General features: G+C 38.7%; 1 protein-coding gene across 15 annotated transcripts in view; it reads right to left on the reverse strand.

The window, feature by feature from the left end:
* The window catches only part of LOC118822091 (RAP1 GTPase activating protein), a 129013-nt gene that overhangs the window by 53886 nt on the left and 60271 nt on the right, over positions 1–14856 (reverse strand). For 11 of the 15 annotated variants that reach the window (XR_005008412.1, XR_005008408.1, XR_005008401.1 and 8 more), the window contains one exon: positions 933–980. The exons of 3 other annotated variants lie outside the window; for them this stretch is intronic. Coding sequence is in view for 1 of the 12 variants with exons in the window: in XM_036590928.1 (XP_036446821.1) it covers positions 933–980 (48 nt within the window). In the remaining 11 variants the exon portion in view is untranslated. Of the gene's footprint in view, positions 1–932; positions 981–7440; positions 7565–14856 lie in introns of those variants that run through there. One more of the 15 variants, XR_005008414.1, reaches the window with a different exon arrangement.

Raw genomic sequence — 14856 nt, forward strand, 5'->3', positions numbered from 1 at the left:
AATATATGTCTACAGAGGGGGGGAATGAGTAATTCAATTCCATTCCTGCCTTTTCTGACTTTTTGACAGCACGCTATAATTAGATTTACCATTATTCTGTGACTGAGGAAAAACAGATTGTATTACATTGCAAGCTAAACATGATTCAGAGCAATGTGAGTGAGTTGAAGTATGACCTTCACGTCTCCCTGATAAAACAGCTGAGGCTCTATACCACAGATGCTTTGCAATAATCTGAAAGATGTATAGCTGAAGCCGAGAAGCCATAAGCCAGGCTCAGACACAAGCTTTCACCAAAAAAACAGGAAGGGAATGCACTGAAACTGTCCCAGAGTGACCAAGCTGTGGCATATCATGCAGTATGGATATAGTCACTTTTCTATCTGTATAAAAAAATAAATGTAATATAAATGTAGTAAGGATACATAAAATTCACTGAAGTGCATCCTTTCAAATTTCACCTAAAACAGCCTACATTTTTATTGTACTTAAGCCCACTTTTAATGTTTCATGTACAAAAACAGTCACTCATATTTACAAGACCTCTCATAAGGCTACAAGATGCGTCACGCCATGCCACACAGCATCATGTAGCAGACACAGTACAAAGCACCGCTCTACTACTGAACAGTGGGAGTGCCAATAAATGTTAAGTTTGAGTTCATTTATACAGTCTACTCATATAAATGTAATGAAATAAAACTTTCAACTTTAAACTGAAAGATATGAGCTGAAAAAAACTAGGATAGTAACATTAGCTGAGGTAAGAGACTATTAGCATTTGTCTCTTTATCTAAATACGCTGCCTTTCACGGTGTAATTCTAAGCTATGTCATCTACTATGGCTTTCTGTGGTCTTGATATGGCTTTAAATGCAGTAATGGCAAAATGCTGAGCTGCACACTGTGATGCATTAAGAAACTGAACAGTACCTGGAGTTGCTGAGCAATGTCGCAGAACGCCGCCATTGGTGTGCGTACCTTCATTAGAAACAATGATTTCAAATTATTGTACCTCAAAGACTAATACATGCAAATGACCTCTGTTCTGATTGGTTGTCCAGTACTGTTCAAAAAGCAGTTTAGGTTTAAACTCTCAAGTTTGAACTCAACCATCGAAAAATCATCGAAATCATCGAAAAACATGAACTTCCATTCGGATCCTTCGGAAGGCTAAGCAACAATACATTTTCTGCTTCAGTAACAACATTATTATTAACATTATTGACAATTCAGTATTATTATTGCTATTATTGGGCAAAAATAGTGTAGTCGAATGAACAGTCGTATGTACATATGCGTGACATCACAACCATTAAGAATTCAAAACTGGCTGTTTTTCCAGTTTAATTTCTATAGTGAGATTAGAGAGTGAATGGTAGTTTTAAATGTTTTCGAATAGTTCATAATAGACAGAGTACATCAAATTTATTTAAAAAAAGATTAAAAAAAGGTTTTCCATTAAATGGGCCTTTTAAATAAATATGATCCCTGTGTAGTATTTTCAGGAATAAGGCTCATGAGACAAAATCCAAATCCTGCTAGGAGTGATAATGCTCTGTTTAAGAACATCAGGAATGCTGCTGCACACACTCCTGTAGAAACTTCACAGAGAATGCTCAAGTCCATTGCACTGCATCTACGCTCATTAAGGAGCCATCTCTGAGGAACAAGACCTTGCTACGGGCTGCACTCCTCTTTCTGCATCTGCTTCATGAGATCTTCTGTGTCATGCTTCTTCCTGCAAACACCATTCATCACGGAGCAGACAGCCACTTTAAAGTGAAATGCGATTATTCTCCAGATATGCCCCTTTGGCTTTTACCCTCATGAATGAATTATCATAAATTGCAGTGAAAATGCCAAGCTGAGTACATGCAGGTTTCATTAACCTTCAACTATCCTCCTAATCTGGGGAGGAGAGTTTCTGTAAAATAATAATGACTCTGGTCCTCTGTGGCCAGAGACTTTAAATAAACTTTTCATGGAGAAGGTTATTAGAGTATCTATTGGTCTGACAATCCACAGTGGTGGTGGACTTGCATAACTATATATCTGTGAGAAAGAAAAAGCTAGAACACATTCGGTGTGAAGCACAGACCTCGGGTGAACCTATTCAGGAGCCAAAACAAACTGTAAAATAAAAGCTCTCCAGACTGTCTGTATACTTGGCGAGCACAACACCAGGTCTGGGAGTTTTCCTCAGTAAATGCTGAGTGTCTTAATCATAGAACAGTGGCTGCCAAATGGACCATCCTCATTTACTAACCATTGATCTTCTCCTACATGAGTAATGATAACAGCAACACAGAGGTACACTGAGGTTTTATTTACAACTGAACCCAAAAACAGATTAAAACAGTAAATACGAAGCATTTAAAGAAGACTTATCCTACATTTTTCTTGTATTTACTCCCCCCATCAAAAATTGTGTGAGTTCATGTACCAAAACATCTGTATTTAATATTTACATGATGTTTTCCAACCTTTCTTTATACCCTACAATTAAACAACTTGTTTTGTTATTGTGTTTACCAACACATGTAAACGACTTCTGCTGTAATTAGCTACCTTATATTGTGGCTCATTCAAAAATCCAGGCTAAAACTTGGAAGGGTCCAGTTCTATCAAATTTCTTGCTTACTTATAACAGACTAGCATAAGTGAATAGCATTTTAAAGTTGTGTGGCCATCGGATATTATTTGTTAAATAAATAAATAAAAAAAATAAATAAATAAATAAATAAGCAGAAAATATTTTTACTAGAAAAATTCTTTAAATAAATTATCTTCAAAAAATATCCACTGGAAATAAATGAATTAAAATGAAATTAAACAACAATAAAGGCTATTCTTAATGAGCATTTCACACTCTTGCTGTCAGGGAATGGACAAGCACTCTGGGAGACCTTTCACGGTGAGCTCTGGGTTTATTTTATTTGTCCTCAGAACTGGATTCATTTTCTGAGCTGATACATCTAAGCCTGCTGTCTCTGTTTCAAGGATCTGTCTTTCCTTGTGTTTCTGTGAACGCAGGTGACTGGATAAACTGCACCACAGGACTGCTACAGAAGCCATGCTGGTGAGTATGAATATTACGAACAACATCGTCAACATGGGTGAGGCTAAACTCAACTGTAGGTTGAACAGGCGGATGTTTGCAAATGCTTTGGTTTTGCGACATTATGAATGCGAATGATATGTTGTGAATCTTATATACACTCTTTTATTTCAAAAAAGGAGAAAGAAGAAAACTTGTTTTCCATCACAAGGGCACTTAACCTGTGAGTCATTGTACCATATCTAATATATGTCAAACGCACTCTTGGGATGCTGCCTTCACTACAGTAGAGACACATTAGTGTTTCCTTCCTGTTCCTCCTTGCTCTCAAATGTGGTAGAAATTCCCATTAGACTCCTGAGAGAGTACAGTGCATTTAAAACCTATCCTTAGTGGCTGCTTCCCTACAGCCACATAACACCCTGCCATAGGAGCAAGAAAGGTGTCACTGTATCACACAGTCCGAAGGCAATGTAATTACTGAACACTGACATCAGCTGCTCTTCTCCCTGTAGGTTAAAGCCTGACTTTTGTTATGCTTTACTGTTCTCAATAATTCCTTTCCAGTATTCACTATTATCAGATTGATCTACTATGAAAACTCATTATTTTTCAACTGCAGTCGTACATCACGCATACAAATGAGGCTTTTTGAAGGCACTAAACACAGGATGCTTTATTATATGCTCCTTCACAGAGAGTAACTCTTTAGATGATCGACATAATGATCTACACTGAGGACACATTCCAGCACCTATATTCTACACTTGTCTTGTATGTTCTGTTTCTTTGAGGTTCACTTGCTTTCCAACCTCTCTTTAAACAGGCTGTTTTTTTGTTTACTGTGCCTTTAAGACAAATACATGTAAATCATCTGCCCCATATTGTGCCTCACTAAAGAGTCCAGGCTAATGTACTCCTTAATATTTTAATGTGAACAGATGGGCTAAACTGCTATAGGCTGAAAAGGTGAATATATGTAAACTCAGTGGTTTTAGTGACATCACAAAAGTTTCCATATATGAACCCAATGAACTGGAGTGTTAAAGGTGCATTCTGACATGGGCCCTCTAGACCTACACCTCAGTGTTATAAACACACTCAAAGGTATTTTATATTGTATGGTTTATACAGCCAGTAAAGTAACTGAAGATGTCCCTCCCCTCTGCTACACCTCATTAACAGAGGGTGTGCATATGTTAGTGCTCAAGTGTTAGGAAATTCCCTCTTGGCTGACATTTCAGCATCATGCAACAAACATGCTTAAAGTATTTCAGCAAACTGACAGTAATTTCAAAAGAAAAGTCTTACTGAAACACTGTAATTCTTAAACAGGCAGTAGAAGTTCAACAGAATGACTCCTTCTGACCACATTTGACATGTACAGATCAATATAAACTTCATTCCGATTAACAGGCCTAATAATGCTGTTAGAGTGAACAGAAGCACATTACTACATTTGCTTCAAATATAAATTACATTTACATTACATTACTCCCAGCTAATGGGGAAAATGTGCCCCCGATGGTAGAAAAATGATGCAGCTTTCCATCAAGCCTGTGATCTGACTGAGAAATTTCACAATGACCTTTTTTGCTTTTGAGAATATTTTAAGCACTTGCTCTAGATTAAAATGTTTTCTTGATGATGATGATGATGATGATGATTTTCTTTTTTGATTTTTAACATCTGCTTTGTTTTGATTAATTAATACTTCGGTGTTTTCCCCTACAATAAAATAGACTGAGAGGCCCTACTCTACCCAGCTTGGATGACAGGATGTAACTGGTAGGCTAATGTTTAGGTTAATGCTTCACAGCTTTTGTTTTTATGTGCTCATTTCATGGCCAAGATAAAATCCTCTACTATCCATTAAATTATCTACTTTTAAATGTAAAGACGCACTAAATTCAATTCCAAGGCGCCCTAGACTAGAATAGTTAGCAGCCCTAGACCTACTCCTAGTCCTAGCAGCAACCAGCTCCAACTAGTGCCAACTGTGTTCAACTGATGGTCGCCTTCCATCAGCTCACAGTCGCCTCTCATTGTCTGTGTCGCCTTTGCACAGCAACACATTACAAAAAAGTACGTAACCCTTTAAAATGCCAGGCTTATTACATATTAAGGCCTGTTATTTGGTAACCACGAGGACTTCAATGCAAACTGGCTGAGCTATAGAAGTGTGTAATAAAACTCTGGGCCTGCTGGTGGTCCCTGGCCATTTAAGAGATTTATGCACCTGTGCAAAAGAGAGCAATTCTATGTATCAGAAGTTAGGCAATAGTCTAACTCTGAAAAACTGCAGCGTACAAAGTGCCAATTATAGTGCTAAAACGTTGCTACTTACACTAGTGTAGTCACAGCCGACGAAAGACACCAATTCAACTCACACAATCGGCAATAAAAGTGCTAATGAAGAGCGTCTAGACCAACTAATGAGAGCTCCCCCCTCTAGATATTTGAGGACATAACAAATAAACTTCCTGAAGCATTAATAATCACACTAATAATCACAATCAAATCAATTTGTTTTTATAGGCTTCACAATCTAACCTGTATTGGCTTTGGCTTAAGGAACAATTAACACATTTCTCATAGTTTTATATAGAAATATGTACAAAGTATTTTTGGTCCAGTATGAACTGTACAGCATCCAGTCTCATGGGAATTCTTCCGATATAAACTGACTGACTATAAACACAATCTTAATCAAACAACTGTACTTTTTGAGAATAAATGTATATAAAATGTAAAACTTAATGTTTTAACATGTACAGTGTATTCACTGCACTTTTCAAAATTGATGAAGTGATCATTGTACTCTGGCCCAGCATGCATTTGATAACACAATGTATGCATATCAACTCTGGTAGTTACCACCCAGCCTGGAAATAAAAAAGTCTAGGGGAAACTCTGTATGTAATCTACTTTACACAGCCCTCAGTTTTAAAAACTACACCTAATAATTATGGCTTGACTAAATTACCTTAACACTTATTCGCTCCTGGGACGCCGCTATGATTGCTAAAGTGCTACATATGCAGACGCTGTCCGAAAGTGAGAGTGACAGCAGCCTGTTGAAGCCAAATGGCTGTCCTCTTCATCTGTGATCAATTTTCAGTTAAATGGCTTCAGAGGGCATCCTAATGAGCTATTTACCTGGCTTGGAGAGTGCAAGAGAGCATTCTTGGTGCTGCTCTGTCTGTATAGCCAAATAAGCGCTCTCTCTCTCTCTCTCTCTCTCTCTCTATCTCTCTCTCTCTGAGTTTGAAAAGCTCCTTGTACAGAAGAAAGTTGAGTCGAGAGTAAATGAGACATTAAAAGCTCTTCACGGCAGAGGGAGAAATAAGGGGAGACAGAGTGAGTCATATTTGGAACACTGTGCACCAATAGCTCCTGAGCTTCTCCTTCCAAAGTGCCTTTCTATTTAGCTGCAGCCAAACAACCTGCATCTCCCTCAGTGTCACACGTGGCAAAGCTGTCTGCCGGTGCACTTGATGCAGACAGAAATGCAGAATAGGATTTAAAAATAAGTCATGGGAGGAAGCATTATAAACAGCAGCTCGCTTGTGCTGCTACATTTCAAAATGAGGAACTTATCAGCTCAGACCACTGAGAACGTTCTAAAAAATATACTTCTCTAAGCTGAAGTTTATAGGAAACTACGAGATATCACCCAAGCACTTAATTACAGCCAATGAGGCATGAACAGGAAGCTTGTTATTGCTCACAAACCAGCCCTACTTTGTCCCACTGGAGACGAGCAGTATTGCTGCTTTGGAAAATCTTCCAGCTTCTTCTATATAGAGAAGTGCATGTGTATGTGTGCAAGCAGCATCAGTGGGGAGTCTATAAAAAAATAACAGAGAACTGAACTGAATTGTGCTGGGTCACTGAGCACAACACAGTGTTAGGAGAGTACCGGCTATCTGGTTACATATCAGGCGCCAGATAAGACTTGTTTGTGTCCATGCTGAGTAAAAGCCCTCTGAATCTGTCAGTAACACATAAACAACCAGAATAACAACAGTATTTCTGACAATCTGTTCATACCACCAGCCACAAGCACCAGTCCATGTGCTACTTATAGTATACAGCTGTAAAGATCATACAGCTACACAGAAAAAATGAACTATGGGGGGTTGTTTGACGTGCAAACTGAATGTCCACATTAAATGTATGAATCAGCAATTGCATTTTCTGTTGATGTAACAAAGTCCATGCTGATTCTAGTCTTTTTGTCCGAGCAGAAATATTTGCATATTTAAATGAAGTTCATACAACGATCAATCCATTTACTTTTCTGAGTGTAAGCTGAACATCATCATATTCCATCCAGCTGCAAAAGCATACGAAAGCAGACAGGGTGAAGTTACTCACCGTGCAGCAGAAGCAACAGCGGCAGCAGCCGTAGTCGTGTCTTCCCCCAGCGAAAGCAGTGCAAGGCTCTGGCACTGATGAGCGACGCTCAGCTCTCTTCTCTCATCACTACAGCTCTCAACTCTGCCACACACCTGCTAGCTGCTCTGCGCTCATCCTCCAGTCACTACTTACCCCCCTCCCAGCCCCTCCTCCAGCCAGCCCCCCCCCCACCCAACTCTCTCTCTCTGACAGTCCGCCCCTCCTCCTCTCCAAATGCCGCCGAGAGACTGAGGGCTGCCCATCCGAGTCGTTTGATGGAGCCGTATTTTGCATTCATTATGCGCCGCCTTAATTAAACACGTCTCCCTATCAGGGACGGTTGCTTAGGCAACCAAAATCACTCATGAAAACTAAGCCCCCGCCTTTTTAAAATAAGCTACAAATCTCTAAATGCCTTCTCTTCTTGGTCCAAGTGCATCTCTCTTCGCTGTTCACTCATATGGCTGTACTAGCACATCGGAGTGGATTAGACCCAATACAGCAGGGAGAAACCACACCCATAAATGTTCTCCCTGTAGGTTCTAGCTTGCTGAAAAAATGAGAAAGCATTAGACGCTATCTGAACCACATCCACATCAATACATTTTTGCTAAAAATATCAGACGGATGTTTAGATTTACCAGATACTTCAAACTGATATTTGACGACATATTTTCTGTACTCTGGAGAAGCAGAATGTTCAGGCGATTCTGGGCTGCTGTGTTGAAATCTCTGCATTTTATTCATTTTACTGTATTTGTAACCCCATAGAAATAAGTGTTATATTCAGTACATCCCTACAAAGCATGAACACTAGGAATGCCCGATCCAACAGCTTCCAGAATCAAGCGCTGATGTGATACCAGTGCTCTGCTAAGATAATCATGTTTCACAGTAGCAAAGAACAGAAACATAAAAGAATGCATCATAGCCCATTTTTATAAAATGCGTTGTTGGGAGTGGAAGAAATATCAGTGCTATGTTATGATTAATATCACTGTTATAATGGAAATAAACATGTATTTATAATAAAAATAAAAATAATGCATGGCCGTGCCTTATTAACGCGTGAGAACGATATCCTAATGCGTGGCCACGACTTAGTAAGGTGTGGGAATGAGATAATTAAGTCGTGGCCACCACCTAGTAAGGCGTGGAAACGAGATCATGCCTTACTAAGTTGTGGCCACGCAGTAGGATCTCGTTTCCACGCCTTTCTAAGCCGTGGCCATGACTTACTAAGTCGTGGCCATGCATTATCTTCATTTATACTGGATGTCACAAGCGGGGCTCCGTAGGAATAAAAATGCTCTTCAAATATATATGAAAAGCTGGCTATGCATCAACATTCATCTCAGGATTGTGCAAACGTTTAAATTATATTGTAAAGGGGTGTAACAATGCACATTTATTGAGGTTCGATATAATTTCCAATTCTAAAGTTAAGATACAAATTTTAAATTACAAAATAAGCCCCAAAAATTGCAATGCATAGAATTTAAAGAGCAATAATTTCCCACTATACTCTGGTAGCATGCAACCAGACGCCTAGTTTTGATCACTGACTGCTAATTCCACTAAACTGCTGCAAGTGAGAGACCACTGAAAGGGGAATACTGGCAATTTAGTTACACTACCATAAACTATAATAAACTGTTTTCAGTCTTCTTTTTTCCATTTATTTTTTAGTTTTCAACACTGTATTGAAATCTTTAGACCCTTTGTGTTGTTATAACTGCTCTGTTAGAATTTTATATTAACCATGACTAAGAAATAGTACAGAATGTGACTTGGATATTGCCTGAGCAATATCCACTCTGTTTTAATAAGGTTAGTATCGCTGCCAATACCATCCCTCTGATCTAGTATATTGGAAGCAGTGCAGTCATTCTCTTTCCAAGCGAGCACATTGGCTCAATATTGTTCAACTCGAAACTCAATGTGTGTACAACAGCATGAGGGCACAACAAGTTTACACGTGTGTGAACTAGAGGCTATCAATGTCTTCATGTAACTTAAATACAATGCATTTACTCATTCTCTTTCTTGAGCTCAGACAAATGGAAGGCCTGGGTCAATAAACTACACAAAGAGGTTTTTTGGCTTGCAAATCGTGTTCTGCCCCTCAAGCACACATCAAGCCATGAGAGTGGAAAAAACTCATGTAACCAACCACTGTTGGCCTTTTCAAGGCAAAACAAAGCCAGAGCAATGAACAAACGTACGGGAGTTAGGTAGAGCTGCAAACGGCACATTCACTGAGATAACACAGGATTACTAGGCAATCTCCAGACCAAGTGACAGGCATGTATTGTAGTAAGCACTAGACTAATCCCAGTGTCTTTAAAGCTGGTGACGAATGTCCCACATTCATCTTCACTCTCATTCAGAAATTACTGCCCAAAGCTACGGTTGTAAGAAAAGTTTATGCAATCGGATAAAGAGACATGCGGATGAAAGAGTCATACTGTCTTAAAAAAGTAGGAGCCACAAACAACTGAGAAATGCTTTAGTCTTACAGAACAATTGATGAAGATGTCAGGGAGATTTCGAGTACAGTAGTTTAACTTCTAATTCCCAAACACAAGCTGTTCTCATTTTGCATAAAAAGACAGAAAAAAAAAAAAAACTTTCTTAGAAATTCTGCCTTATGGCTGTCCAAATATACTTCAGAGAACTCAGCAAGTTCGGAAAGTTCAGTAAAGTGTCTGTAAAGTTTCTTGGAAAAAGTGCCCAGTCAGTAAGATTTGATCTGAATATTTACCCCAAGTATTCCTTTGACAGGTGCTAAAACAAGTGTTACACAACTTCAGCAGACTGCAGTGATCTCTCACTAAGGTCATCCGTCATAACTTATATAAAGTACTTCAAATCTGTATCAAATGATAAACTTGACCATTCCAACTGGACAGAACAGGCACTGAAGCCGGAGAAAATGTGCCATTTGAGTGTCATCTTTCTCACTAGCCAGAAGGATCGAAGACACAGTTTGAAAGTGTCTGATGTATTACACTCTTGATGCCAACGAAATTTGTTGTGAAGGAGGCTGTAGGGCCTGAGACCAGTTCAGCGACTCTGTCATTTGCCAAAATGAGAAAAGTACACAAGGCCCAAAGTCTACTAGCTAAGTCAGGAGCACAGCCTCAGAGGAGCTGTTTTTTTGTCTTACTGAACAGACAGTTACTAACATCTTTAGAGAACAAGCATACAGCCCAAAAATCAAATGGCCCAGACCTAAACTCAAGCAGCCAAATAGAAATGTAAGCTGTAACTGTAAAATGTTCTGTTGTTATAGAAAGAAATGCACCAACATGGAATTTCTGGACCAATAATGAAAACTGATTAAAAACAATTTGATGTGGCCAGTACTCATAACTAACGATGGATCTTACTTTTTTGCAATTTTAAACAGCTTCAGACTATAATTTATAAATTAAGTGCAGCGAGCATAAGAGAGGATCTACCCAGGTTTTTCACCGCTACACATCTTATTTTGGCATCACAAAGTGACTGTCATGATTTATGACACAGGCATAACAGTTCTTTGGCACCCATAATAAGATGAAAGGGCGGTCACTGCTAATTAACTCTTCTGCACCACTGCAAATGCATGCATTTATGCACTTATAATATTTATATTTCCCTCTTAAAATACTAAGAGGAGATTATTTTAATGAACCACTCCAATTTGCTGACAATAAATACTGGCTTGATTACGCATGCTATTAAAGGCTTGTGAAAAGTTTGTGTAATTTTTGGTGCTAACATGGCTGCTAACGCCCGTTCAACAAAATGAAAGCCAGTTTCTAGCAAGTAAAAAAAAATCACCTTGTTTCCCCTTGGTGGCGTTACGTCAGGTTTTGGCTTATGTTTATCCTAAAAAGATTAAATTATTATGTCAAAATATTTGTAATTTTTCCCAAAATAATGGCTTGAAATAATTACACTTTCTCAAAGAGTAACAACTTATCTCGAGAAAATCAGGAATTATTTTAACATAAGTATTGTTTTGATATAATAACTTCAAATATGGACATACTGCTGCCAGAAAAAAAGAGGGAAAAAAAATTATGAACGTTTTTTTTTGTTAACTGTTGTCACGCATCCCTCTGGCTCCGACTCACCCGCAGACTCCTTTTCCCAGAGATTAAGTGACCATAGAACCTCCGCAATCCACCAATCACCAATCTCAATCACTTGAACACTGATCTGCTTCACCTGCTCTGTTTGTCATGTGACTAGTCCTAGTTTAGTTTATAAGCCCGAACTTTAGACTAGAATCTTTGCGAGGCACTTCTTCTCTTTGGAGAGCTACTGTGCAGTTCCTGCGTGTTATTTTGTCGTATTGTGAACTTGACCGTATTTTTGTACATTCTGACTTTGCATTTTGCCTTTTTCCTTTTTTGGATGTTGGGTGCCTGATCACATCTTTGTTATGTTTGTCCTTTTCTGTATTTTGTTATTTTTGGATTTGACCTACGCCTGTTTACCAACTATGAGCAGTGTCAAAACTTGTAAAGCCTCATTTCTTGTTTTTACCGTGAGCATCAAAACTTGATGGTACCAGCATCAGTGTGTACGTGAGCTAAAATGTTCCTGCAATTATAATTATCAGCTATAATTTTTGGCTGACATTCCAATATCAAGCTGATAATGATAACTACTATCCCTTTTACCTGTGAATATTGTATGGGCCATAAATACATATCATGCATGTCTTCAGTCTAATCCAAAGACCTCTGTTCCAACAGGCTTTTACCTCTTTTCGCTAGATGGGCTTTGAATGGAAAGGCCATCTTCAGAATGATTTTTTTCCTCTCACAATGCAGCAGTTTGTAGCCTTGCCGAGATCCCATCCCCCACGCTGAGGGCTTCAGCACAGATCCAGGTGTATTACTGGATTCAAATTATAAGTCCAACAGGCTCAGAATACATGAATAATAATGTGACAAGTCAAAGTTAAGCACAGCACCAGCATAGCAGGAGAGACAGCTAATCTGAAAGTAGTTCGGTGATTACGTTCTCTCTTCTTTCTGTTAAACCACTCAGCAGCAGAGCAGCACTGCCTGTGCTTGTCCTTAGATATATAACCTTAACAGCCCCCTCGTGGTCTGAGAAATTCCACCTGATTCAGCCCCAACTTATCTCTCTATCTCTTTCCTCCCTTGCCTTCTCTCGTTGTCTCTCTCTCTCGCCATCATCCTCTATCACCTCCTCCCAAGGTTCGTGTCATGTAGCCCTAAACAGGGCATTAGTCAGTCCAGCACTAACCCTCTCTGCCCCACTCTGAGTCATGCTTAAAACATTGAGCCAACTGGATCCCGGCGAAAAACGATCCCTCTGACCTCCTCTCCTGTGGGGGTGAGCTACACAAGTGTCTGCAAAGAAGTGACAAACTCCATCAACTTTATTCATACACAAGTCTGACAGCATATATTAATAGCGATAGAGCACTGGTATCCCACTCTGCAGCGTGGTGGGTCATCTTCCACCTTGTAAAGAGCATGGGAACTTGGGTCCAACTGATAGGAAAATTCTGTCACTGGCACTGATACAGATTTTAAAACAATGGTTCAGCAAAATATCTAATTTACACAATGTTGCACTACCCCTAGATGTAGTCGATCTGCCACGGAATGCTTGTTATTCACATTTTGTTTCTTTAGTTGCTGAAGCTATGAGGCTAATGCTATTGACAAACACTAGAAGTCAATAGTCACCCAAATATTTTGTGATATGTCCCCAAAACTTCTCTCAACCCACTCAAACTGCATCCAGGTCTTCATTAACATCACATAGACATCACATCAAAGTGGTTTAGGGCACAATATGAGAGTGTGACTGTGAACTATAAAAATAAACACAGCTTCACCATGTAGCTGAATGCAGTGAGCAGCCATTTTAAACAACAAATTCTTTGTAACTACTGTCAAGGTCAGATGTGCAGTTTAAGTTCATAATCTAGTATTGTTGGTTGACATAAATATAATTACGTATGATATAACGTATGTCTAAAAGGAACCTGTATAGTCTATAGCGGAACCAACAATCCTGTATCATGGATATAGGTTGGACTCTTTATGTTGGTGCGCTCTATGCATTACGATGACAAGCAAAGCACAGTTTTAGGAAGATGTTGTGTTGCTGTATATTAAGTTTTATAATTTGTGCAAATTAAATGCTGGATGTGCAAATTAAATGCTTGTAACTCAAGGAACGCCTTGTGTTCGTGATTTAACTGGAGGGAGCTACAGCAATTACATTTTTACTCCTTTTTGTGTGCATACACATCACATAGGAATCTAAACATTACATTTACAATTTCTGTTCTTTCTTTTTATAAATGACTGCACATCTTGAATTCTCAAACTAAAGATATATGTTTAAAAACAGAACAACAGAAATGCAAACACATTCTAGAGTCCATATGTCCGTATGCGAAAATGTGAAGTGGAATTTGGCACAACATCTGTCTCTAAAACGGCTGCCTAATGCATTCAGCTGGTGAAGTTTTGTTCATTTTTAACGCTGCTGTAGTCTTAAATATGCCAACAAGTCCTCACAACCTTAATGAAGAGCAAGATACGGTTTGAGCAGGTTGAGAGAAGTTTTGTTGACATATTTACAGAAAAGATATGGGTGACTACCGACGTCTAATGTTTGCGAGCAACTAAAGAGGCAAATTTTGGACACCAATCAAAACTTTGTTGTTTGACTGCATCTATGGTATGTAGAAAAAAAAGAAAAGCAAACAGAAAAGCAGGTAGAAAAGTCATATCCTTCCTTTAAGGACCTAAAAATCCTAATAACAATTTAAGGTGCATGATATAAATGTGGTTGATATATTATTAGCTGACTAAAGGTCAAGTCAGGCTTTATTGTCATTCCAACTATATGCAAGTACACAGTGAAACGAAACAACAGGAAGATTTTATTATCATTAATTCTTCTTATTATTATTTATTATCATCTGACTGGATTTATAACTACAGCTGATAATTACACACGATAATTTAGTGCCTTATTTTTGGCTTGCGAATGCACTACTGGATGTGAAGTCACCAGTGGTGAACATGTCCCTTTATCCAGACTCAAATAGCATACTGACTGATGTAATTACAAATTCATTAGCAGTCTCTCTAAAGGCTGATATATATGACACATAAACCTATTAAAATTGTCAGATTTTAGCAAGAACAGAATGAAATAATCTATTCATTACCATATAAAACAACAGTTATCAGTGCTTTATTGACAGGCTTTTCATTGATATTGATAAATCTACAGAACCTTCATACTGGTCAGTTTTAATGAACCAGACAATACACTGGTCAGACCGTAATAAGGAACTGTAATGTGTCGGCTGATGGTATGTGACTGGGCAGTAACCTCAGA

This window comes from Colossoma macropomum, unplaced genomic scaffold (genome assembly GCF_904425465.1).
Source record: "Colossoma macropomum unplaced genomic scaffold, Colossoma_macropomum, whole genome shotgun sequence".
NCBI lineage: Eukaryota > Metazoa > Chordata > Actinopteri > Characiformes > Serrasalmidae > Colossoma > Colossoma macropomum.